We start from the raw sequence: 24,977 nt of genomic DNA, 5'->3' as shown, positions 1-24,977 counted from the left end.
GGGAGGTTTTTAACACTTGAGAAAGGCAAAGGTTGCACCCATGTTTAAAAGAAAGACTGAAAGGACAAACCAGGGACCTACAGGGTGGTCAGCCTCACTTAATTTCTGGTTGGATCACTGAGTCGGTCCTCTTGGAATGTGTCTGGACACATGAAGAAGAAGACAGTGATTGGGAACAGTCAGCATGGATTTAATAAGAGTAAAACATACTTGAAGCTGATTGTCTTCTGTGATAAAATGACTGGATTTGTGGATGAAGAGAAAGCACTAGATGTCATTTTGGGTGAATTCATTAAGGAAATTTTACTATGGCTCCCACAATATTTTTGTATCCAAGTTAGGACTGTGCAACCTAGATGGGTAAAGACTGATTGCATGGTTAGACTCAGAGGGTCATGGATAATAGGTCACACTTTACCTGGAATAACAAGTGGAGTACCAGAGAGATCTGTCCTGGGACCTGTTGTGTTTAACAATTTTATCAGTTATGCAGAAGAGGCAACGAGTCTTGCTTGTGTCACATTTGTGGATGGTCCCATACTCAGGGGTACAGCTGATGTGCTTGAGGACTGGGCTGTTGTCCAGACAGACCTGGGCAGGCTGGAAAAACATGCCAGCAGGAGCTTTCTGAAATTCCATGAGGACAAATGTCTTGCCTCTGGGAAGGGACACTGCCTTTTCACTAATCCAGGTAGGGGGCTGCCTGGCTGGGTAGCAGCTCTATGGAAAGGTCCAGGGTGAAGTTAGCAGTCAGCAAGCTGAAGGTGAACCAGCAGTATGCCCTGGCAGCAGAGAAGGCAGCAGCATACCAGGCTGTAACAACAAGAATGTAGCCAGTAGATAGAAGACAGTGACTGTTCTCTTCTGCTTGGTGCTCATTAGGTTGCATGTAGAACACATGGGTTTGGGTCCTCTTTCAAAGAGGTCAAGGAAGATATTGACAAACCAGAGCTAGTTTAGCAGAGAGTCAGCAAAACAGAGACAGTCAGTGGCTGGAGCACTTGTCCTGTTAGGGAAGACTGAAGGAGCTGGATTGGTTCAGCCTAAAGAAGGGACAGCTTTGGGGGACCTGGCAGTGCCTGGGAGGAGACTATCAAAAAGGTGGATCCAGGCTCTTGACTGTGGTGTGTGGTAGGAGGATTAGGAAAAATGTACACAAATTGAAATAAGAGAGGTCCTTTTTGGATATAAAACTCCACTTTCTCATCATGAAAAAAGTCACTCTCCGGAAGAAGCTGCTTAGGAAATTGTGCCATCTCCGTCCTTGAAGATTTTGAAAATGCAACTAGATAAACCCATGAACAGTCTGGTCTGTACTTGTATGAAACCTGCTTTGAGAAGGAGGTTGGACTGTAGAACTCCTGAGGTCCTCATCCACCTGAATTATTCTATGATTCTATAAAACTATTAGATCATGTGCACCTTACCTAGTGGGGCAGCTCTAGAACATGTGTGTATAGAATGAAGTTACTTTTAGATCTAGAGTACCTGTGTGATAAAATACTGCAGGCAGACTCAGTGCATCTGTCCATCTTCTTGTCTTTCCACACCTCTGTGTTAAGTTTCCCTGATATTCCTGCTGATCCTGACAGCATAGTGTGGGTTATGCATGCCTTTTCTCCAAATATGACCCTGTTAACTTACTTTCTGCAGCTTTTTCCTTTCCCCCAATTATTCTCTGCATCCCAAATGCTTCACATGCAAAGAACTTAATGATCCAATTATTGTTTTCTTTACCTCCCCTTTTCTCTCCAGAGTAGTAGATGACCTGTAAAAGGGAAGTTGTACAGCCAAGGTGTGAGAACTGGAAGGTGTGCTTTCATGGCATGGAAGTTTAAAACACTGTGGCATGACAAATAGAGAGGAGGTTGATTATGGTTAAGAGGGAAAATCTTGAGCATCATCAACCGGTTTCTTTTACAGAGTTTTTCACCAGCATCGCTCTGTTGAACAGACAGTGCTCTTTACATTTACAGCAGCTGTCTCTCCCTCATCGTTTCCTCCCTCACAGTCTTCTTATTTGCTATAGGTTTCTTTCCTAGCAAAAAAAAATAAAATCCATGGATTGCAGGATTGACGGATGTAGCCTTCAAGAGTAATCACTGTACATTCAACAAGGAAGCAAAGTCATAGAATCATTTAGGTTGGAAAAGACTTTTAAAATCATGAGTCCAGCCATAAACCCAGCACTGTCACAGTGGAAGTGTCTGCTGCCTGTAGGGTCTCACAAGCTCAGCTATTAGTTTCTAAAACATTACATATGTGCCGTGATATTCACATATGTGGAAGCTGTGAATTGCATGAGTGGAATGTGCAGCAGAATAAACCACAAAGGATGATTTATGAGGGAGTGTAAACACACACATGCTGATTGTGTTTTGATCGCTTATTAATTAGCTGGCAAATGCGTGGGGTGAGCTCAAGCTGCAGTTGTGCCAACAGTGTGACACCGAATTTCATTAAGAGAATCCACAACACAGGAGCAGTGCACTGGTGCTGTATAAAGCTCCCCCTGGCAAGATCTGGATGTCTGTGTCTAGTAGGGATCTATGGGTTTCTGCTTTCAGTCTTAGATGCTGTCCTGTCATCCCTGCTTTGGAAATTAAAGGGTTTTTTGTACACTGTGCATCCCGAAATAGATTTGGGTATGGGTTTGGGTGTTGGAATGTGATACACTGCACAGAAGTTCCCTCTTTGCAATGTCAGGTCTAGTTTTCATTCAAAAAAGTGCCTTTTTTGAATGGAATATGATAATTAAAGCTTGTACCCATAGCAAACTTGCTCTGCCTGTGTTTTCAGACCTGTAACCCAGCTACTTAGTGATCTGGCCTGTTATTTCCCAACAAAAATGTCTGTTCTCTTTACTTGGATGAGAAATCTGCCTATATGACAGGAGTTACTGCTTTGTAGTCCAGCTCATCCTCCTTGGAGCAATGTGTAATACTGGCTTGCTGTAGTGGTGAGGAGTCTTCGCCTCTCTTTATTCTAAATAGAGTTGCAGGAAACCTACCTGCGAAGACAGTGTGAAACTAGACAGTGTTTTTCTTCTTTCAGTCTCCCAACACAATCTCAAGGAGAATCTCTAGTAATTGGTTTAGAATTTTTTTCCCTCACAACTGAACTACAAATAAATATACTGTGTTAATTTAGAGACAAGTATTTGCATCTCCTCACTTGCAACTTAGTGACTTGACTGCAACTGCAGCAAAAGAGAGTGGGGGACAGTGCAAGTAGCAGCAGGGGGGCTTGACACCTGCAGCAAGAGTCTTGCTACAGTGCGTGTGTGTAGACGTATTCCTCCAAATGTAGGAATCTGGTCAGTTGTGGGCTTTGCCCACAACAAATTTGTTATTTCCAGATAATAAATTGGATTTAGATCATGTAATGACATCAGAAGATGTTGACTGAGATTCTGTCTGCAAGAGATAAGAAGCCTCAATCCTCTTCTTTGCCTCTTTTGTGAAAATCGTTTCTGAGTTTGATGTATGTTTTCCCTTGGAGGCAGCAATGCTTTCCTGCTGGCATTTCTTGACCTCATAACATCCAGCAGGAAATCAGGAGGACCCGATGAAACACCTAAGCAGGCTTATCCAGAAGATTCCTATCAGTTCAGGAATCTGTCCTTTTGGCATGTGTGACTGCATTTCAAAAACATGTATCCTACCAGTGCAAGGAACATAGTTTTCCTAAAAATGTAAGGAAATTATAATTCAAAAGACAAAACCTGGGGAGGGCATAAGCAAGGTCTTTATGATCAGTCATACAGGGTAAATATATTATTCATACTAAAAAGGCTGACAAAGATGCTTTGTGACAACGTGAGAAGAGTTTTCTCTGTTTATAAAGAATACAGTCCTGCTTATTTACAGCTTTTCTAAATATAATTCTGTTGCTTCATCAATTAGCTTATTTTAACAAAGAAAGGTAGGTGTGTTTTTTCAGTTATTCTGATTCTGTTACATCACAGAGCTGACAAAACGTGAGGTCTTGCGTATGGGAGCTGATTATGGAGTATTCAGTTAAGTTGAAGGAGAAAGTGCTGCTCGAGTAACTTTAGTGGTATGTGTTGTCTGAAAAAAGGCTGAATGTGTTGGGAATGCAAATGAGAATAGAGAAGCACTAAACCAGATGGTCAAAATGCCTTCATAAATTGATTAAATAGTTATGAATGTATCTTTTCTTTCACACTGTTCAGATATGCCAGATCATCCTTAGTCCATTTAGCTCACTGAGATGCAGTGGCTGATCCATGAGCAGGGTTTTGACTTCTGTGAATGAATAGATATAGTCATATATATAATAAATATCATAAATACAAATCAGTATACTTTGAACAACCCTTGAAAATAACACACTGACTTAATACATGGTGTTTAGTGCGTTTATAACTTCAAGTAGGTGAGCTGTACTGCTAAATTGAGGACTGAATTAATTTTGCCTGCTCAGTATAGGAGAGCTGTGGTTTTTGGTGACAAACTGTGGAATAACAGAGTGGACAGCAAGGTTTGGTATTAGAGAGTAGTATTGCTCTTAAAAACTGCTAAAGGTTAATAGAGCTGGACTATTAGAGAACGTCTGTGAACATTTTAGTAACATCCTTGGAAGAATATGTTATTAATAAATTCAGATGCCTCACTACACAAGGAATGCCTTCCATAAAGCTTTCAATCAATCCCGTGTTTTCACAGAGTCTTTACACGGGACAATGGATGGAGTATTTCTCTTTGAAGATGTTCCTGTGGAAGACAGTAAAACCATGCAGGGCTATGACGCAATTGTGGTAGAGCAGTGGACTGTCTTGAAGGTATGTGTACAATCTTTCTTCTTTGATTTTTTTTTTTGTAAATCAAAACACTCTAAGACTGCGTGGCAGACTCTCATGTGCTGATCTGTGCTCCAACAGTATCAGACACGCAACTGAGGTAAAGGGATGGAACATAGCAGTAATGCCAGTTAACCACACTTTAGTTTTGTACAGTGCACTTCTGATTTTGATAATCTTCATGCTTTTTTGGGGGGGGACAGGAAATGTCAGCAGTGGTGAGCAATGAAACTCAGGGCTATCTGTCCCAAAATTACAGATGTCTGCTAGATCTGTAAAGAGCATCTCCATTGGTTGCCAGGGCAACATGATCACACCAGTCACTGTAGCATTGCAGTTCTAAAGAAGGCAGCCCTTTAGGTAGGCTGAGCTGCAGCAGGAGTGCACAGATAACTGCCTTGGTTTCTGTCTGACCTCCTTATGCTGAAAGAACTGTGCATTTTGGATAGGTCCCTATAAACAAACTATGTTTGTCGTGGCTTGGCTTTCTACGGATCCAGGTGCCCACTCAGATCAGTAGAAACATTGTTTAGATCAGATTGGTCAGTACCAATCTCCCACCACAAATTTGATACACAGATAGATATTTGAAAAGCTGGGCTTAAATTCTTTGTGACTTGAAGCAAAAAGAACATAGGGGAAAAGAAGAAGTTGTGTAACTCTTAGAAGGGTTTTTTTTTGTTTATTTTATTAATTGTCTGCTAAAAATAGATATTATGTATCTATAAAGACAATACCTGATGTTATCACTTGGAATATACTGTAAATGGTGTAAAATCCTGAGACAGACAATCCATCCTTTGGGCATACACATGCCATAAGACTGGATTAAAGGAAAATGGGACAGATGCTAGATTAAGTGTGTAAAATTCCAGGAGACTAGGATTAAGACTTTTGTTAGTAGATAATGACTTTGCAATGTAGCTAGAAATGGCCATATAGTAACAGCTAGAAACAACTTGTAGAACAGTATAATACATTAATAGCAACTTTTCTTGTTGCTGATGGGCATCTGAAAACATGATTCCTATATTGCATTAAATGTTAGTCATGACAGACTTGACTGTAAATTCTTTTTCATTTTTAGGGTCAAATTATGGTGTTGCCACTCAGGAACAAGGTTTTGAGATAATGACAGATGGTTCCATGAGTGCATTAGGTCAGGGCTGATCAAGAAGGCAAATGTTAAGAAGCATTAATGTTAACCATATGTTTAAAACTGTTAGGAAATGAATAGAGGGTGAAACAGCAAACATATACTGCTACATACTACTGTGTAAGCTGTGTTTGACAGCACCTTGTTTCAGAAGGTTGTGTTAGCACTGTAATTTTTCAGAGAAGAACAGTGGGGATAATCCATGATACAGACAGCTTCCATATTAGGAAGACTCTTCATGGGTGTGTCCTTTCAGCCTGGAAAAGAGAAGAGTTCCAGGGAATGGAATAGGTAGAGGCTTCCTAAATCATGGGAAACATGTAACAGGAATTGTTTGCCATTTCTTTCAGTACAAGAGCTAAGGACTGCCACATGGCACTAGTCAGGGCCAGGTGCAAAGCAAGCAAAAAGGAGATAATTCAGGTAATTATTTATGCAGCAGATCTGTACAAACTGGATTTCTTTCAGTAGAAACTAAACCAGATGTGCTGAGAGGAAGTACACAAAATATTTGGGGCAGTTATCCTGCATGGTTGACCTAATATATATTACTTTTCCTTAGCTGTCACTTATAGCCATGTTGGAGAAAGCTTTCCGAGCTATGAATGGATTCTTGGCCCAAACCAGTTTGGCTCTCAGACAACCACTGAAAGATTCTCTGTCTCAGTAGGATATCACATCAAAGTTAGTCATAATGGCCCCTACACACCTTTTGGGTTGCTCTTCGTGGACACCGGGAAGTTTGTGTCAAGCTACATGACAAGGACGTCTGCTAATGGGGATCCTGAGATGGCAGAGTGCTGGCCACAACTCTAGGACACAGCAGAAGAGTATTTTTTGCAGGGCCATTTAAAGTGTTATAGCCCTGGTAGATGGAGTATCATCTGCTTTCAATTCTAGCTATTCCATACTGGAGACACAGCTGGTCAACAGATTAGGGAATCAACCTCCCAATGCCATCTGGTGTGTCAAGAGATGCTGCACTGCTACACATCATGTCTATATGAGGGCTAATGCAGAGAATCTCCTGTTCCAGACATAAGATTTGGGATGTGCAACTTCAGAAACTGACTTACAGCATATACACAGCTTGTCGGTGTGGTCAGATTATCCTCTGTTGTAATTAAAAATTTGGATGCTGGGTGTTCCCTGGCAATTTTGCTCTTTTCAGATGTAGTGTGGCTCATTTGTGGACATTATGAATATGGTGCCCACCAAACCGAAAGTGGAAGAATATAGAAAAGAAAAAACTTACTGAAGGAAAGATGTTGAGGCATTAGGGAACTCTTGCAAAGCTTGTACCTATTTAGAGAAAGAGCAGAGCTGACCACCTCTGTTTTCTCCTCCTGAGATTTAAATAACTGCCGGGATGTTTCATGCCTCAAGCTTTCTGAGACATAATAGGTATAGGTAGGTAAAGTCATCGAATTGATGAAAGTAAGGCTGGAAGCTGGGGGATCTGTAGGCACTTGCACAGTGTTGTACCCAAAAACCAAGTTACCTCTGTGTAAACCCTGTTGAAATTCACCTTTATTTACCATAACCATGGAATAATGCAGTGCAGAGGAAGGGACTGTAAAATGGGGAAGAAGACAGAGTTCACTAGTGACAGAAGATGTCCGAGACCCAGCCAAGGCTTTCTTTCTGTTATGAGTGCTTCAAAGTATAATTGTCATGGGGGTAGTTATGGAGCAGTGGAATGACTCACTAATGTAGAATTTCTTTTTTTGGGGAGGTATAGGTTCAGCTCTGATCCAGATTAACCGTTTACATTTGTTGTTTTCATTTGTACTAAAGCAATGGAAGAAGCTGTGATGGGCAGCATGACATAAACGTGTATAATGGATCCTTATTTTAAATTTGTATCAGATTTGATTATCTGGATGAGCTGTGGAGTTGTTCAGATGTGGTCGGAACTGAATATAAATTTATTGTGCTGTATCCCAATTAAGAAGAAACAAAAGAATCCCAGCCACAACAAAAGAAAGCTTTTTTAAAAAGGAATACGTAGCAAATATCTACACCCTTTAGAAAGAGAATATTTCTAAATGGAAAGGTAAAGGTTTGCTGTTTAACCATGAACACAAAATAGAGGGGTTGGCACACCTCTTAGCAGAGAAAGGGCTGCCTTTTTAATTGCTAAGGCTAATAGATAAAACAAGCTGAACAGTGTGATGCACTCAGTATGTGTGTAAAATGTCAGTTTGTAGAGGATGTAAAGCTCGCAGCTGTCACAGTATGTGGTCCCGCCAAGCAGCAGACAGGATGTAATAGCTCTGAGTAATTTAACTCTTTCTTCTCAAAGTAGAGCTCTGATATCCTCTACAAATGACCACAGGACTTGTTATGACAAAATACTGCATTCATCCTTATCCCTTTAACTCTAAAAATGTCAGGACGTATTATTTCCACTGCAGTCTCTGAGATCTAACCCTAAAACTTGTTTGATGGTTTTAATTCTGCTTGTGTAGGCAAATGTGGGTAGACAGTTCTGATTAATCAGAGCCTGCATGATTTGTCTCTCCCCAACTCTAAATTTGTCGCCTTCTCTCCCCCATTACCTAAGACAAAGTAGCTAATACTGGCTGTAAAATTGAGTGTTATAACATTTATTTTAGATTTTGCAATTGTTCTACCTCTGAAGCAGTGTTCATTTTGGAAATAATATCCTTAATTTACAAGTATTTTCTCATTGAAAATCTTCAGCTGGTGATTCTTCACTTTGTATTTGCTGCTGTACCATACCTTTGATGTATCTCAAATATGTTGTGGTATTGCCATTTCCCTGGCAGACTTGAATGGGGTCAGTCTCCACCGTAGACATGGTAAACCTTTTAAAGAGTGACATACCAAAAGATTTAAAAATTTATCTCTGCTGAGCCTAGGTTGCAAGTTGCCTTAATGTAAGCCTTGAAACAAATTCTCTGAAAATGAGGATTTGATTTGTCTGTAAATCTTATTTAGGTCATATGTCAGCTAAGCTATGTTTTGCTGTCTCTGGCCACGGGAGAAAGGCATGACCGGGTCAGCCAAGGAGCTGATGGCGATGGACATGAAAAGCCCAGGAGAGTCTTGTGTGTGACCCTCTTTACCACTCAAAGGACATATATATTGCCTGGGCATAATATTTCAGCAATGTGCCCCTTGTTGCTTTTTAAGAAAAGCTGAACAAAAACCTTCAGGAGCCTGTTATCTTCCAAAGGTTTTTATAATTCTTCTTTCATTCTTTTATGTAAGATATGAAAGCAGCATATATACATATATATGTATATGTACCTATATATGTCTGCTGAGCTCAGCAGACATATAATCTATACAGGATTAAAAACCAAAGGCTAATCTTTCATTGGTTTTGATGATAAATTTAGTAATAAAATCTGGAAGTATGAACTTGGAACTCCCCAGACAGTTTCTTGTGATGCTGGCAGTACTGAACACCTAACAAGGCAATTGCTCCTTCCATGTGAATAAAGGGCACTTAAAGTAAACAGCCTGAAAAGCACAGGATTTAAAACAGTATGAATTAAAAAAACTCCTTTCCTATCTGTCACAGTGTTCTTAGGTTTGTGACAAGATCAGAGATAAGAATTAGTTCTCTGCTCACCCATAAAATTTTTCAGGAAAAAGTGAGCATATGAGCTCTGAACTTCCCACTTAAGAACAAGCTGAGAAAAAGTGTTTCAGTTCTCTTGTACGCTTCCTATAAAACCACACAGGACACAAATCAAGTTTTTTTTCCCCAGCAGATCCCCTTTAGCCAGGCAGTAGTGGGACCCCATAAATTGCATACACAGCCTGCATGTAGAAGGGCAGTGCCAATGTTTGTGTTCCTGCTGCCTTGAACTGGTGGTAGTGGAGGGTTTGGGCTTCAGCTGTTTTGCTCACATAGAAATGTTCCATAATGGTGGAGTGGTGCACAAAGCCTTTTGGCAAAAGCCACATTTTGTTTGAGAATAAATTGTAATCAAAGGAAATTATGTTGGGTAAGCTGCATGGGAATGATTCATCTGTGTGTGGTACAGCACCTTGGAGTACCCAGGTTCTCAGGTAGTGTTTTTCTATGTTGGGTTTTTTTCCCCAAAACAGTTCATGGACAAATGGTAAGATCAACTCTCCCTTTAAGGTACACAAGTGTTGCAGGAATTGTGAAAGTAAAAACGCCGGAGTTATTTAGGAAAATGTACTGATGGGCTGCTAAATCACATTTATTTCATGTGTTCCACGGACAGTAATGTGGAGTTGTCCTATTGTGTGTACGTTGCCTGTGCAGTGATGAGTTTAACACATTACATAGGATGTTTCCATGTTTCTCGTGCGTGGAGAACCCTCTGTGTCAACACATTCACCTTGTGCAGCTTTGGCCACTGACTCTGTGCTTCTATAAATGCAGGATTGTGTTGCTGTGCAAAGGTACTTCTGTGTTACAGGTGCAGGCAATATCAGGAGCACTCAGATGTTTTTCTTAGTTTATGTGTATGCTAGAAAGTAGGATTTGTATCCACAGAATTCAGTGAGAGAAGTGAGCTTTGTGGGCAAAGAAGGATTTTTGGTTATTTTTTGTTTTACCCTAGATGTGGAGCCAGCTGTGAATGCTACTCAGCAGTCTATGTGTGTATTGAATTTGTGACTGGGTACATCTGAAGTGCAGGAAAACTGTGTTATCAGGATGCTGCCCCATTTAGTGTTACAGCCTTATTATATTCTCTAAAATATTTTACATTGCATGAATTCACATAGATATTAGTAATCATAAATAACTCTGAATTGCATATGCCTAGAATAGTGAGGAAAAAGCCTGTCTGTGGATTTATTTATTACTCTTTTACTCTGTTACCATTTCACTAAGGTCCCCATCTGGCAGCTACTCTGTGTTGGTCAGTGACCCATCTGCTGCCAAAAGCCACTGGTGGTTTCTAAGGGTGCAGCAGCCACCCCACACCCCTCTGCCCTACAGCTAATGGCTGTGTAGCAAGTGTCTGCTAACAAGGTGCTATGGAGTATTACACATGGAAATGTAGGAGCAGCTCAATACTAGAGGAACATAGTCCAACTTTATTGCTGAAGCATTTTTGAAACTTCTCTTTTGCTTCCGATAAATGTTTTTAACAGTTCAATAGTGTTACATTGTTAGCAGAAATTACCTTTTGGAAGGAGTCTTGAAAAGGAAAAAGGCAAATCATTCGCAAATGTAGAGCTTGTATTTAGTCTTCCTGTCAGCCGTGTTACTACAAACATAAAACATTTGCAGCACACTTTTACGGGGTCATTCTCACACGGCCTGCATATTCAATTTCTCTCATTTTATTTTTCTCTTTTCCACTAAGGTGCAAGTTGTACTTTTGCCACTTCCTCTTCCACCCTTCAGTGCCGTAGGACAGAAAAGCTTTGGCTTTGGCAGTGCTGGGGACTGGTAACCAGCCTTGGCGGAGGGTGCATGTTGCCACCCTCCTGGACTCTCCCCTCTGTTTTTTGTAAGGAGCTGGGTTTGAATGCAGTGCCCATTTTCTGCAACAAACAGTAGGTTACACTTTCAAAGCAACTTGTGTTTTTTACTTCCCATCCTCTTTGCCATCTGTCAGTAGATCTTGGTTTGCAGTCTGTTAGGATTTGCTGATAAAGGTTTTATTAAGATTTATTTAATGGGATTTTCAATCTTCCAATCTTTAATCCATGTTGGAAAAAATATTAAATAGTGACAATCTGTAGCTGCCTTGTAACTAAATCACTTAGCCCAGGAAAGAATGATTTCTAAAGAACTTCTGTCTCACAAGAGCTTAGTAGTTGTCTTGTTTATTACCTTACTGTGGTTAAAATTGCTTCAGTAGCGGGGGGAAAGAAAAGAAAAATTGTTAATGCAGTTGTTTGTGTGGCTTGCCCTAGATATTATTCTTATCTTTTTTTTTAATCTTTTTTTTTTTTCCTAATGAGCAGAAGGAACTGTGAAAGGCAAAAATGCTGAAAACAAACAATACAACTACAAATAAAAAGAATTCTTTTCATGTGATGCAAGTCAAGGGAAAATCCTAGCTCAATATGCTCTGGCTTCTTGACACTCAAAGTGTGATCAGAGATTACTTATCATCCACAGGAGAGTGGGAAGCAAGTTAATTAAAATTTTCCACCCTTTCACTGAATGAAATGTCTCCCAGTTTGAGACGCATTATTTGAACACTTCTTTTTCAGGAGAGCTCTGGCACTTTTTTCCTGCTTCTGCTGGTGTTCAAATCCAGTATTTGCTAGCTAGAAAGAGCATCACACTTTAATCTGATGGAACAGTATGTTTGAAATTATATTTCCATTGTCTCTAATAATAGTAGATAAAATAATTACTGTATTAAATATAAAGCAAATACAAGATGACTCTTTTCCTCTGCACCCGTCCCCGAGTGTATTGTTTCTTTAGAAGCATTTTTGCTTTGGAAAGCATTTAATATGACAGCAATTAAAGGTCTCTATAACTGTGACTCCTGCTGGCACACAAATTCCAGTCATGGGATAGGATTACAACCGATGATTCAGGAGTGGGAGGGAGAAGTCGTTTTCTTGTGGTCTTACAGAAAGCTTCAGTTATCTGTACTTGCAAGTAAGGAGCTTGAAGCCCATGTGGATTACACCTGTTTATTCTGGAGTGACTCCTTTCTCTTGTCTGTCATCTTCAAACTCAGGCAATTATTAGGAGTAGTTTATTCCCCAGGGACCTGGGGAAGAAGTGCAGTGACTGACTCCAGCGAAGGAAGTGTCGTGCAAAGTCGGAGAGGGCTTGTTGAAGGGTATGTGGAGCTCAGAGGAGCACCAGCACACAGGAGGAGTAAGAGTTCACCTTTTTGTAACGTCTGTACAGAACTCTTTCAATGGGCATTTGTGTTTTTTTTTAATTTCCAGATTCAAAAAACCCATTTCTTTAGGCCTAATTGACTTTAATCTTAAATGTATTTTCTGATAACTTCACCCTTTTGAATGTGCTTACCTGCTTGTTTCCTTTCTGCACCATTGGATTGTGAAATACACCATCACCTGCTGCAGATGATGCTTAATCCTGACAAGTCAGGTCCAAAGCCAGCCTTGTCTCGCTGCTCAGAGCCTGCAGGGACAGTGGGCTGTGGCAGGAGTGATGGCGTGTCCCTGAAATAATTTGGCTTCTACAACAGTCAAATGAGCTCTGCGTGGTATTGATGTCCTCCCTCATTGCTGTAATCACTCTCTGATTTCTGACATTTGTTGCGCATCCTGATGCAAGGAGAAGGTTCTCCCTGCTAATCACCCACCTTAGGCAATGAATTCAAAACAGAAATCCTCTTTGCAACATAAGATGTTGCTCGGGGCACAAACAAGGTCTGCTGTGCCAGTCTTTCCTGACCTGCTAGTCTTCCACCCTCTAAATGAGTGAGCTCCTTCTGGTTTTTCCTCTGCAAACACTGTTTGATGAAGGGAATGTTTTAGTCAGGTCCTTTTATGTGGCACCTCATGGCAGGCTTGCGATGGTGGATGCTCTGACCTTATTCTTAATGATCATGTTGCATATTTTCATGTTTATTTTTTGAAGGCGTTGTTGACCAATCTCATAAATCTCAGCATGTTATTAGTATGTTTTCTTGAGACATTATCTCTTATAAGGTGTCTAGATATGTTGTAATTTTTGTGTTACCTTTGGACACTTTTTAAAAACTGGAAAGAGGGCAGAAATATCCATCTTACAGAGGGAAATTGGAGTCAAAGGAGACTTTGAATCTAGCATTATCACTGCTGCATGATGAGTCCTGATCGCTTCAGAGGACGAGTTAAGGGCCACGTGGTATTGCACCCCTCTTGCAAGGTGTCTCTTTCCTCTCCTGGAGTTACAAATTCCAGTCTGTACATGATGATATTGTAAAGTAGCAGTATTTCTCTAAGTCCCCAAAAGCCTCTGCACAGAAATCAGAAGTAACATTAGTAGTGTTCTCTTGCATGCGCTTTCTGGGGTAGAGCTTTTAAACATTCTCCTTTTAAGCAGGAGTAATACAGCTTCTTCAGCTATTTGCATTTGTAGTCATGATCAGGTTTTTAATAGGTATAGTCGGGCAGCCATTCAGTGATAAAGATACCAAGTGACCTAAATTACATTTGTTAGAAGAAAGGAATAGCTGAGATTGGAATTCACTAAAATACCTTGAAATGACTACAGCAGGATTTGGATTAGTTCTGATCAAATGACTATTTCATTACTGCAGAATAAATGGATTTTTTGGAGCTGCAAAACTGTTGTGCCTTCCCCAGTGTTGAGAATTGGCAGTTAAAACTCCTTACGTGCACATGAAACCTGTGTAAGCGCCTGAGATTCTTGGCAAATATAATTGTTATTCCAATAGAATTTATTTATATTTGTAGAGACTAGTAGTTATCACTTGTCTGCTTTCTGTTTATTAAAATTAAAAACTACTAAGTAACCCCTAGCATCTATTTGCTATATTACTGGAAGTCTTGGCAATCAGACTCCTCACCGGAGCAATCTTTGTGAAAACCACAGTGGCTCTTTCTGTGTGAATTACAGGGTCTGCCATTTAGTTGAAAGAGAATCAGGAAGGCTCTGCTGGGTACATGTGCAGCAGGAGCCAGACTTCTGTGCTGAAAGCAGTGCTTTTGGTCTCGCCCACAGATTTCCTGATTCAAAATAAGAAGGCAGTGATGCGTATTTGTGGGTGATAAAAGGAATAGACTTGTACTTACATTTTTTGTGGTTGTTGTTGGCTATTTTGCTTTTGATCCACCATGGTAGAGTGCAGATATTCAGGATTTACTGTAGCCTAGACAAGAGCAGAATATGAGCAAAGCAGTGTTGTCCTTTTTAACTAGAACGTAATTTTGCTTTGGAGGACATAATTGATAACATACAATGAATTTGTCCTGTTCAGATCTGGAATCATCTAAAGCTAGATGGATGACTCAGGCAGTGCAAAAACAAGATCACAGATGTTTACCATTTTAAACAAGCTCATTTAACAGTTTGGGATGTATGGGCGATCGGTCTTGTATCTCGTGTTTTTGAACGTTTTCCTTCCTGCCCAGCTGAACTTAGAAAATGACCCACTTCTGTACAAAACCCCTTCTCCCTCCAAGAAAACCCACAAATGTATTTTTTCTTGGTTTTTTTTTTTTTTTTTTTTTATGTTTAACTGAATTTCACACTCCAAGTGTTGATGCTAACTGTTGATTTTCCTTCCCCAGGGAGTTGAAGTGCAGACAGATTACGTTCCATTGCTGAATTCTCTTGCCATGTACGGCTGGCAGCTGACGTGTGTGCTTCCTACTCCCATTGTGAAGACAAACAGGTAGGGAGGGGGTGGGTGCTGCCTTTTGGCCAGAGAAGTTGCTGTACAAGCACTACAGTCTGTACAGGCAATTCCCTGTGCAGTTAGTGTGGATTTCCTCACAAACCCTGCTGCAGCTGTTCTCTGGGTTTTCTCAGCATCACAAGCCACATGTGGCAGGAAGCACCGTGTCTGGTGGGCAGAATACTGCAAGGTGGCAGTGTGGTTTCTGCATGAATTTTCTGGGTATTGTTTCTGCCTCTCTGTAAACTCCTTGACTGTAAAATTCCTGCTCTGGATCTTCCAGTAACTCCTCTTAGAGCAAAGACAAAATGTGTGATAATGTTTGGAGTGAGATGTTGTCTATATGAAGAAAAGAAATCTTGTTCTTAATAGATTTCTGTCTAATGCTGCTGATACAGTCTAGCTGAGCAGAACCGTGCGAGGCTCGGGTATCATTGCTCTAGTAGCCTTGTGTGCAGATATAATTCTGTGGTCTGCTCTGCTGTTATTAATATTCTGAGTTTTAAAATATAAACACAAGTCACTTAAAAATACTCTTCATAACTAGTGAAAAACAATTATCCCACTTGTTAATCATGAAGATGGTGCTTTCTGAATTTTCAGTGGTCAAGAATATATTTATGTTTATATACATACCCATATAATCAGTCATGATTTTCTGTCTTTAAAGAGTAAAAATACGCAGAGCTCTTTATGAGGTCTAGATGAAGACAACTCCTACATATAAAAACCTAAAAAGTAGAGGCCATCTGTGCGGGGGAAAAATGGTATTTAAGTTTGTCATATATGTTTAAATACAGGAATGAATAGAAAATCACAATTATGATTTGTAAGCCCTATCTCTTAAAGATATATATGATTTTCTTTCTCTTCCAGCTTTCTGTATCCCACTAATACCTTCAATAAGACAGGTCAGGCTGACAGTGCAGAAGGGCACCCTCCTAATGAAACTGCATTTGGTTGTTCCTCCTGCTGTGCTGCAGACCTGTAGGCAGCACCCATCCCCATTCCGGATCAGTGCCCTGGGAGGCAGGGAAGGAGGGAGGAGGCACTCTGAGACACACAGGCTCCGGGGTGCTTGGGTTTCTTCCTTTTTGTTCCAAACAATTTATTCTGTGTTTACACACTGATGCTAAAACATTCAACAAAACTGTGTCACAGGCTGACAGGCTCTGTCAGGCTGAACATTTCCCACCCCACCCCCCCTGCAAAATACCAGGCTGCTCAAAGACACTGGGGACAGGCAACATGTGGATCATTCTTCATTTTATTCTTCTTTGACCCGCAGAAATAAATGACTGAGATGGATTTTTGCTTTGAATGATGCTGGATGTGAATTTAATTCATTCTCAGGAGTGTGCATTTGTTTCTTTTCAGGGAGGGGAATTTATCTACAAAGCAAATTGTATTTCTTCAGAGACCTTCTTTGCCCCAGAAAGCAAAGAAGAAAGAATCTAAGGTAAATAACCTTGAGTTTCTGGTTTCTTTGGGTTTTTTTGGTGGTATTTTTATATTGTAATTGATTTCCCATAGAAGGAAAAATGGCCTATTTAGTGTTTCTGTGATGCAGTAGCCAGACACAAGGAATGGAACTGTTCAAATGAAAGAAACAAAAAATGCTCAAATGATGTGAAAGCTCTTAGATTTCATTCTCTGTTGAATTTGTGGCAGCAGAAGGGATGTAGATTTCTCTTTATGTAAACCAGCCATAAACCTCCATATATGACCTAAAATTCTCTGTCCATATTCACTGCCTGCAAGGTAGAACCAATACTGTTTTCTCTCACCCAATACCTGCCTTTTTTTTTTCTGTTTAAGTTGCACTCTCTCTCTCTCTCTCTCTCTCTCTGTGTGTGTGTATTTTGGTAGAGCCTAGCACAATGTAGGCCTGATCTTGGCTGGTGTTTCCATCTATTGTGTGAATGTTAATGAATTCTGCTACAGTTTAACCAAAAAAAGCCTCCTGAATCCAGCTAAATTATTCGAGGACATAGCTGACAGCTAATGATGTATGGATGTGGGTACATGTATGTATTCCCACTTCCATTTTCAAATGTGTAGCTGTGGGAACCCCTGCCCAAACTTGTCACGCCATACAGTTGAGAGACTGGGAAAGTGATGACCTTCCTACAGTACTCAAATTTGCCTTGCCCTTTTAGTATGGAAGGGATCAGGAAAGCCAGATGAAGTATGGAAAAGATCCCTGAAACCACACGACGATGAGTGTCTGATGAATGCAGCCTCATTTGTGTTCTGGGTCTGTGTGCTTAGGTGGGTGCTGCCCAGCCTGATGTCACCTGCAGGAGAGAGGCCCTCGTGACCCTGCAGAGCTGAGCTGGAGTAGGAGATTGGAAGTGCTCAGCAGAGCTGACCACAAGGAGCATTTTAACCAACAGTTTATACAATGCAGATAGTTTTCATCTATAAATCCCTCACTGTTCTGGAGCCTGGTTCTGTGAGAGTTGTCTTTTTGATACAGTGCAGAGCAGGGGAGTATTTGAACTGACTGAAGTAGGAGAGAAGTGCTGGGAGTGTGATTGTGATTTAAGATATACCCTCTCTCATTAGCAAAGCTGGAGCCCGGAATATTGTGTTTATGTATTACAAAGCCCATCTTTCTTGTTTTTTTCTCTTTGTTTTCCGATGATTAAAGGGATCTTGGGATGAGCATTAGAGTGCCTCTATTTGGTCATTCTTTTCCTACCACTGTACATGGTTTTAGTGGAAGTGGTGGGAACCCATATGTGGTTGTACTTCTTCAAATAGGGAAACTAGTATGATACTGATTCCTTGTATTATAACACATACATACCATCCAGATGATTCAAAACTTTGTTTAAGTTTTTTTCATTCCGGGTTATAAAAACTTATTTAACAATGTCTGGTTGACAAAACAAAGGACTTAACTCGTTGGCAGCATTAAATATACAGGCATATTTGAAGGCAAGAATCACTACAGCACATTTTCATACCAAAGGTCAAGGAAAAATGACATACCTTGATTATAGTTATATAAAGAGGTGTAAGACTGGTTCAGCATCTGTAGGTGGTTGTTGTGAGTCACATCAAAGATACCAAACCTGGCATTTGACTAAGTTGCTGAATATTCTGCACATACGAAGTCACAGGCTCTTAGGGTTTTTTTTTTTTAACTTGAGATATGGCATGTCTAAAATGTTTACAGATAACCCTTTGGAGGAGTGAAATAGGCTGGTAAGATTAAAAGGATATTGCATTGTTGGAAAATGATCCATCCTATCTTTGCACACCATCCAACAGCTGCTCAGGGTACCTAGAGAAACAGAAAATGAAACACTCAAGGAGTGGTACGACTTGAGTCTCTCTTCAGTAAGTCAGAAGTACGCTTACTACTGCAATATTCAGTCGGTGATGAGATGATAATTTTCAATCACTTTATACAAAACTGATGCTATTTCAGCAGAAACTGGCTTGAATGCATTTTTGTGAAATACAACATAAATACCTGACTGAGTACACGTACATTTGCATGTACACACAGAGTCTCCTACAGTTTGATCTTTATCCCATTGAGGGCCCTGATCTTACCTTCCGTCAAAGAGAGCTTTGAGTTAAGGGGAGCAGTGGGTGCCCAGCACTTCTGCAAATCAAAGAGGAGAAAACTCAGGTGGCTGAATTTTAAACAGTTGAGCTCTAGAACTGAGATGTTATCGTTCCTCTTTCTCTAAATTGCAGTGCTATTAAAGTGAAAGATAACTTCCTCTAAGTAAAACCAAGAAGAATCTTGTGAAAGCCAGTTTCTTCTTCCCCTCTCAACCTCCCCTCCCCCTGCCACCGCCTTTTCTTTTTACATTTTCTGGCCAACAGAAGGAAAGAGCATAGTTCCAGCTTTGTAATCTAATAAACTTAATAGGTTTTGAATGGCTTTCTGATTAAGGAATAAAGAGCTAGATCAAAAATTTATGAACACAAGATCTTCTGGCCAACTTTAGCAGAGACCTGGTTTCTCTGGAGAAAATGGCTTTTGGAACATGGCTGGATTTAATGTCCTGATGAGATTATTTACGCCATACAAAGGTTGCCTACTAACCCACACCTGAGTTGCCATTAGCAATGGGCACTGCTGACAAAATGGTCATGTGCATTCACATGTACCCAGCAAACTTGTGTAGGATGGCTCAGCAGCGGCTTGGAACCCTGGAGCAAATCCAGAGCAGGACCACGAAGTTGATAAGGGGACTAGAGCACCTCCCCTATAAGGACAGGCTAAGGAAATGGTGGCTGTTCAACCTGGAGAAGGTTGCATGGGCACCTCACAGCAGCCTTCCAATATCTGAAGGAGCCCTACAAGAAAGCCGGACATGGAATCTTCATCAGGAACCATAGTGATAGGACAAGGGGAATGGTTTCAAACTGTAAGAGAGTAGGTTTAGATTAGATATTAGGAAGAAATTCTCTACTATGAGGGTGGTGAGGCACTGGAACAAGTTGCCCAGAGAAGTTGTGGATGCCCTAATCCTGGCAGTGTTCAAGGCCAGGTTGGATGGGGCTTTGTGCAATCTGGTCTAGTGAGAGGTGTCCCTGCCCGTGGCAGTGGTGTTGGAACTAGATGATCTTCAAGGTCTCTTCCAACCCAAACCATGCTATGATTCTGTGACCCTATGGTCTGGCTTTCCTTGGAAAGGTTCATTTATTTTTTGACAAGTGAAGCAGATATAATAATGGCATATTTGTCAGCCTTTATGTATGTTACACCTGTCAAGTCAGTATTTCAAGGTACTGCTAATTCCCATTTTGTTTTAATTGTAGTCGAAACACTTCTGAAAGGGTGGCTGTTTCAAGTCTTGTGCAAGTTCTGCAAGAGTCAGCCTCACGCTTTCTAATCAAAAAACACTCATACAAATAGTTCAGAATATTTTACTGTTTGGATATAGTCTTGGGTATTAGTTCTGCTGCTAACCTGGTGAAAAACATTGGAATAATGCCATAGGATTGTTTCCTCTGTTTGCACTTGTGCAGCCTTGCATATCCTTCCTTTCCACGTGGTGCAGGTGGGCTACCAGGGTGCCACAGTCCTTAACAGTGACACGGTGTGTGGAGAGGAACCCACTAGGTAGGTGCAGGAGCAGAATTCATCAGGGTCTTGTTTCTCTGCCTGACAGGTATAGGCAGAAATGGTTTAATTGATTTAGTCATGCAATTTTTTTAATCTTGGGTCTTTTTGGTCAAACTAGTCTTTGAATTAAAACTACATAATAAAAACATTTCTATTCAGGAAAATAAATGTCCATGTGAGATTGTCTCTAATGGTCTTTAACATTTGGATCCCTTCTTTGTAGTTTCACTGGAGGTTCTCCAAGGAAGACATGCACAACAGAAAAATGAAGAATTCCACAAAGGCTAAATTAAGTACTAGGGACAAGCAAAGGGCAGAGGAGAAGCAGGAATTTGAAGTCACAGAGAACACGAGGAACTTGGAAGCACAGATCTCAGCAGCAGCCAAGCCTGATCCAGAACAGCAGCTGGACGATGTCATAGACTTGGGAGACGAGGTCGCTGGGACCAAGGACACAGGTCCACATCACGATGGGGCGTCAGAAGACACGTGTCCTGCCAGTTGTGATGCCGCTGGCAATGCCGACACTGCCGGGCCTGCCTGCCCCAGCCAGAGCATGCCTGAGGGCTGCACGGCTCCAGCGGCTGAGGGAGGGGACTGTGGGGGCAGCGATGGGGCAGCGCTGGGTGAGGACTGCTCCTGTGAGTAACACCTGCGTTTCAGGAATCCTGTGAGTTGCTGAGTCTTTGCCAAGACAAAAGAACAGGTTTTGATAATCCCCATTGCTAATAACTCCATTCCTCAACTCAGCATTGCTTTGGCGCTGTGCTTGCTTTGCTCCTTAGCACACTGATATCTTGATGTTTCAAGTAACTACAGGGCCCAGACTTTTCAACCCACAGAAAAGGCAAAATTCCTTCCACTGTACATAGTGGGAAATGCTCTCCTAGAGCTACGCTTTAAATTAAAAAGTAGGGACAGACAGAGAACATCCTCACTTTTTTCTGTGACTGACCTTAGCAAACAAGCTTTGAGCCCAGGTCAGGGCAAGTGTTCCATTCCAGTTGGTCAGATTTTACTCTGTAGTACTTTCTTGTCCACATAGCTTTTCTGGAGAAGTTGTTGTGCCATATGTTATTTTGTCACTAGGCTTGTAGTGTCATGAAAATGGTATTTGGGCTTAAACAGGCTGAAGCTGGAAAGCTTAGATAAGATGGCTGTTATCCTTATTTATCTCCAGTAGCATACTTACTGATTATACTCTCTTCTGAATTTTATTAACCCTTGCAGATCTTTGAACAATAAGCAAATTGTTTACCTGCTTTAGGCACACTGGGTAAACAAGCCCTATGGTAAATTTGTGTGAGGCAGATCATTCTGATATAAAATGCCATTTCCTATTCACTCTTTGCCAGTCCACAGTTCATCAGTAGTTGTGGGGGCTTGAGAAGACAGAAAACAGGAAACAAAAAAGCAGGTAAACAGTACTTCTGTCAGTGGTTATCCTCACAAAAATTGGAATTAGATGTTATCTCCTGACCTTTTCCAGGTGGTTTTGCACCACTTCCTCACCATTATGAAATACCTTGTGGGAAAGAACTGAAATTGTACACAGGGGTCAGTGGACAACAGATGTCACTAAATGACCTTACAAAATGCAAATACCTTAATGGAGTGTTTTTTCATACAAGTAACCATATTTTGGGATGGATAACGAACAGAATTCTGTAAAATTACCAGCATTTTTATGTTTGAAGCTACATTAAAATATTTACAAGTGAATGTACATGTAACATAGTTTCTGTGCCAATGTTCTCCAAGTACTTCAGTATTTTTAAAAACACAGGAGGAAGTGGTTTCTCTCTTTTTGACCACCTTCATCCTTATTTAGAAGTGGGGTAGTAATCTGGTAACGAGGTGAGAAATACATTGTAAATTCCCCTGCTTTTCTTGTTTAAAGAAAGAGCTCTGTAAGTGATTTGCCATTTTTTCCCTTGACTTGTGCCTGATAATTTTCTTTAGGCTTCAAATCAAAATGCTGTACAAAGAACTGTGTTCTGTATCAGATGTGCACGTAGAGTGGTTCAAAAGCATCTTCTGTGCCTAAAAGTTACACAGTAGGCAGAACATTGCAGAGAAAGGAAAAACGACATCTCTTTGAATATTCATTTAATTGGGACGAAGGCACTCAAGTTTAAAGCATTTGATTTCACACACAGAAAGCACGATGGTATTTTTGTCATTGATTAAAGAGTTTTTTATTTTGAATTCAGTGGTTTAATCACAGGACTGTAAGTAACTGCAGTTTCTGGTGGTATTTTTCAATTATTTCCTTCAATATCTTGATATTAGAATGGGGTTCCAAAAGCCTCAAAAATATGTTGTTTCAGTTGTTCTACTTAAATACAAGGTCTCTGCTCTGTACAGTTTTAACTACCTGTTCGCAGACTTTACTAGCTTAAGATCCTTCTACTGATGGTTTCTATCTCAAGGACTAGCTTTTTATTAATCTTGTTTAAAAATTCACTATATTTAGTGAACGTTTTGCTAGTAGAAAGTGTTGCAGTAGAAAGACCTCTCCAAATACTTTTTAATAGAAAACATTTATTGGATTGCAATTTGACCTTGTTTAACTGGATCCCAACTGCTTACAAAACTTAAGGAGAAATAAAGGTCATGAAGAGATTCCTTATTTGTGATGCTTGCAAAATTGCCAATAATTTGTCCCCAAAAGGGAGAACTTGGGATCTCTAAGTGGTGATGAGGGGAAGCTCCTTACTACTGAATTAGCAGTATTTACTAGTGCTACAGAACTGGCTACTTCGTTTTCCTTTCCCAGCCTGACAGAGCATGGAAGGGTCTGTGGGGAAGTTGTGTTTAAGTGAAAGCTTGGTTTAAAACTTTGTTCCTGTAAATGCTGGAGTGGCTTAGGGTTGGGAAGAGTCAAAGAGAACTTACCTGTTTTTTCAGTTTCATAAGAGCGCAAACAGTTTGGGTTTATGGTCACATAATCAATTCCAGCTCGTGACTTTGAATTACCCTGAGCTGGTTCAGCTGTCTGGAGTTGTGCATGTGCTTTCACTGTGTCCCCATCTCAAGGAAAGTGAGAAAACTTAAATCACCTCATAGTCAGATGATCCAGATGTGATGAGGGCTGGGTAGTAATGCACATGTGGGGTACAGCAGCAAGGCTCCACAGCTGTTATCTGCATTTTATCTCAACTGCTTTTGTTATTTTGGACCTGAAAAAGCAGGAGTGGCCAAGGAAGTGAAAGGAAACAGTCAGCACCTTATTTGAAGGTTGAATGGAGAAGAGAAAGGATTAGGCCAGGGCTCAAATCCTGTCTCTGAAAACCTGACCAACATGGGGAAATACGCCAACAATGGAGTGGGAGAAGTCTGCAGGAGAAGCTGAAATGGGCTTTCAGCTGCAGAGGTACAGCCTCAACTGTCAGCTCAGGGGGGACAGTGGGAATCCATCCTGGCTGCTCACACAGAGAAGCTACAGTGATTCTGAGCCACCAAGTCTGCAGCAGGGTTGGTCAGCCCCGGCAGGAGATGGAGAGAGAAGCCAGGCCCTTTCTTTTCCCACAGAGAGCCAGCATTTTAAGCCAAACCTGAATTTTCCCCCAGATTAGGCAGAATCTCCCAGTAAGGATGCAAACGAATCTTCCCATGCCTCTCTTGGAAGGATGAGCGTTGCCGGCATGTCCTGGGGAAGGAGCTGATGGGTTGTGCTACTGCATGTTCCTGGTGTCAGCTGGTGACAATGCAGCCCCACAGCACAGGTGTGTGTTCTAACCTGAACCATCCCTGTCAGACCACCACAACTCAGGTGTGTACACCTGTCCCAGGAGTTGCCTGTCTCTGAGGGAGAAGCACATGGGATACTCTGTTGAGAGGAGTTTTGTGTGCTGGTGTTTGGAGCAAGTGGTCATCTGAATAAGCCAACAATTGTTACAATAGGATAAATTCTAAGGAGAAGATCCAGCTCAGGCAAATGAAGAAATGTCAAAAGAGGAGTGGCTGAATTAAATTAAGGATAAAAAAGGGGTTTTATATTGCAACAAACAGTGGGGAGCAGGGGTAGAGGGGTACAACTATGATGGGTAGAATGTCCAAACTGTTGAAGCATCATAATGAAAATAGTTTATGTAGAGCTCAGGAGGGGTTAAGTGCACAAATGATTGGACTGGCACTTCATCTCGCATAATGTCTTTGATTATTGGATCTGTGCATTTGAAAACAGTATAAATGAAATAGCCCCAGGTAGCTTTAACATATGCATGGACATGAAGCTAAGTACAAAACAATACACCCTTTTTTCCCTACTTTGGCTCCTCTGTCAGCCTTGGTTTCTGAGGTGAGCAGGGGAAGGGCTTTGCGTTTGGTTACCCTGCTTTTTCTTAGTAGTTGCCGTGACTCTATGTTTGCCTCAGGGAGCCAATTATAGGGCAGAAATGAAGCATGATCAGCCTTTCATGCAGGAATTTCATCCTCACGGAACTGAAGAGTATAAGAAGAGCAAATACTAATTTCTTGCTGATAAGTGCCTCTCAGAAGTATGAGGAATGTGGGTGAACAATACCAACACACCTATGAATTATGAGTTGTAGACACAATTCATATGTCTCTGAGGCTGCTAGTGGAGATGTG

At 40.9% G+C, this 24,977-nt stretch overlaps 1 protein-coding gene across 3 annotated transcripts in view; it reads left to right on the top strand.

The window, feature by feature from the left end:
• RFTN1 (raftlin, lipid raft linker 1) overlaps positions 1-23,013 on the top strand; it is a 98,081-nt gene extending 75,068 nt beyond the window's left edge. For all 3 annotated transcript variants that reach the window (XM_027639142.1, XM_027639140.1, XM_027639141.1), the window contains exons 7-10: positions 4,689-4,804; positions 15,180-15,283; positions 16,664-16,745; positions 20,605-23,013. In XM_027639142.1, the coding sequence (XP_027494943.1) occupies positions 4,689-4,804; positions 15,180-15,283; positions 16,664-16,745; positions 20,605-21,030 (728 nt within the window). In that variant the 3' untranslated portion in view covers positions 21,031-23,013. The remainder of the gene's footprint in view (positions 1-4,688; positions 4,805-15,179; positions 15,284-16,663; positions 16,746-20,604) is intronic.
• The last annotated feature ends 1,964 nt before the right edge of the window (positions 23,014-24,977 follow it).

This window comes from Corapipo altera, unplaced genomic scaffold (genome assembly GCF_003945725.1).
Source record: "Corapipo altera isolate COAL_440 unplaced genomic scaffold, ASM394572v1 44, whole genome shotgun sequence".
Lineage (NCBI taxonomy): Eukaryota > Metazoa > Chordata > Aves > Passeriformes > Pipridae > Corapipo > Corapipo altera.
Note: the sequence above shows the minus strand (reverse complement) of the source record. Positions and strands in the feature narration are given on the sequence as shown.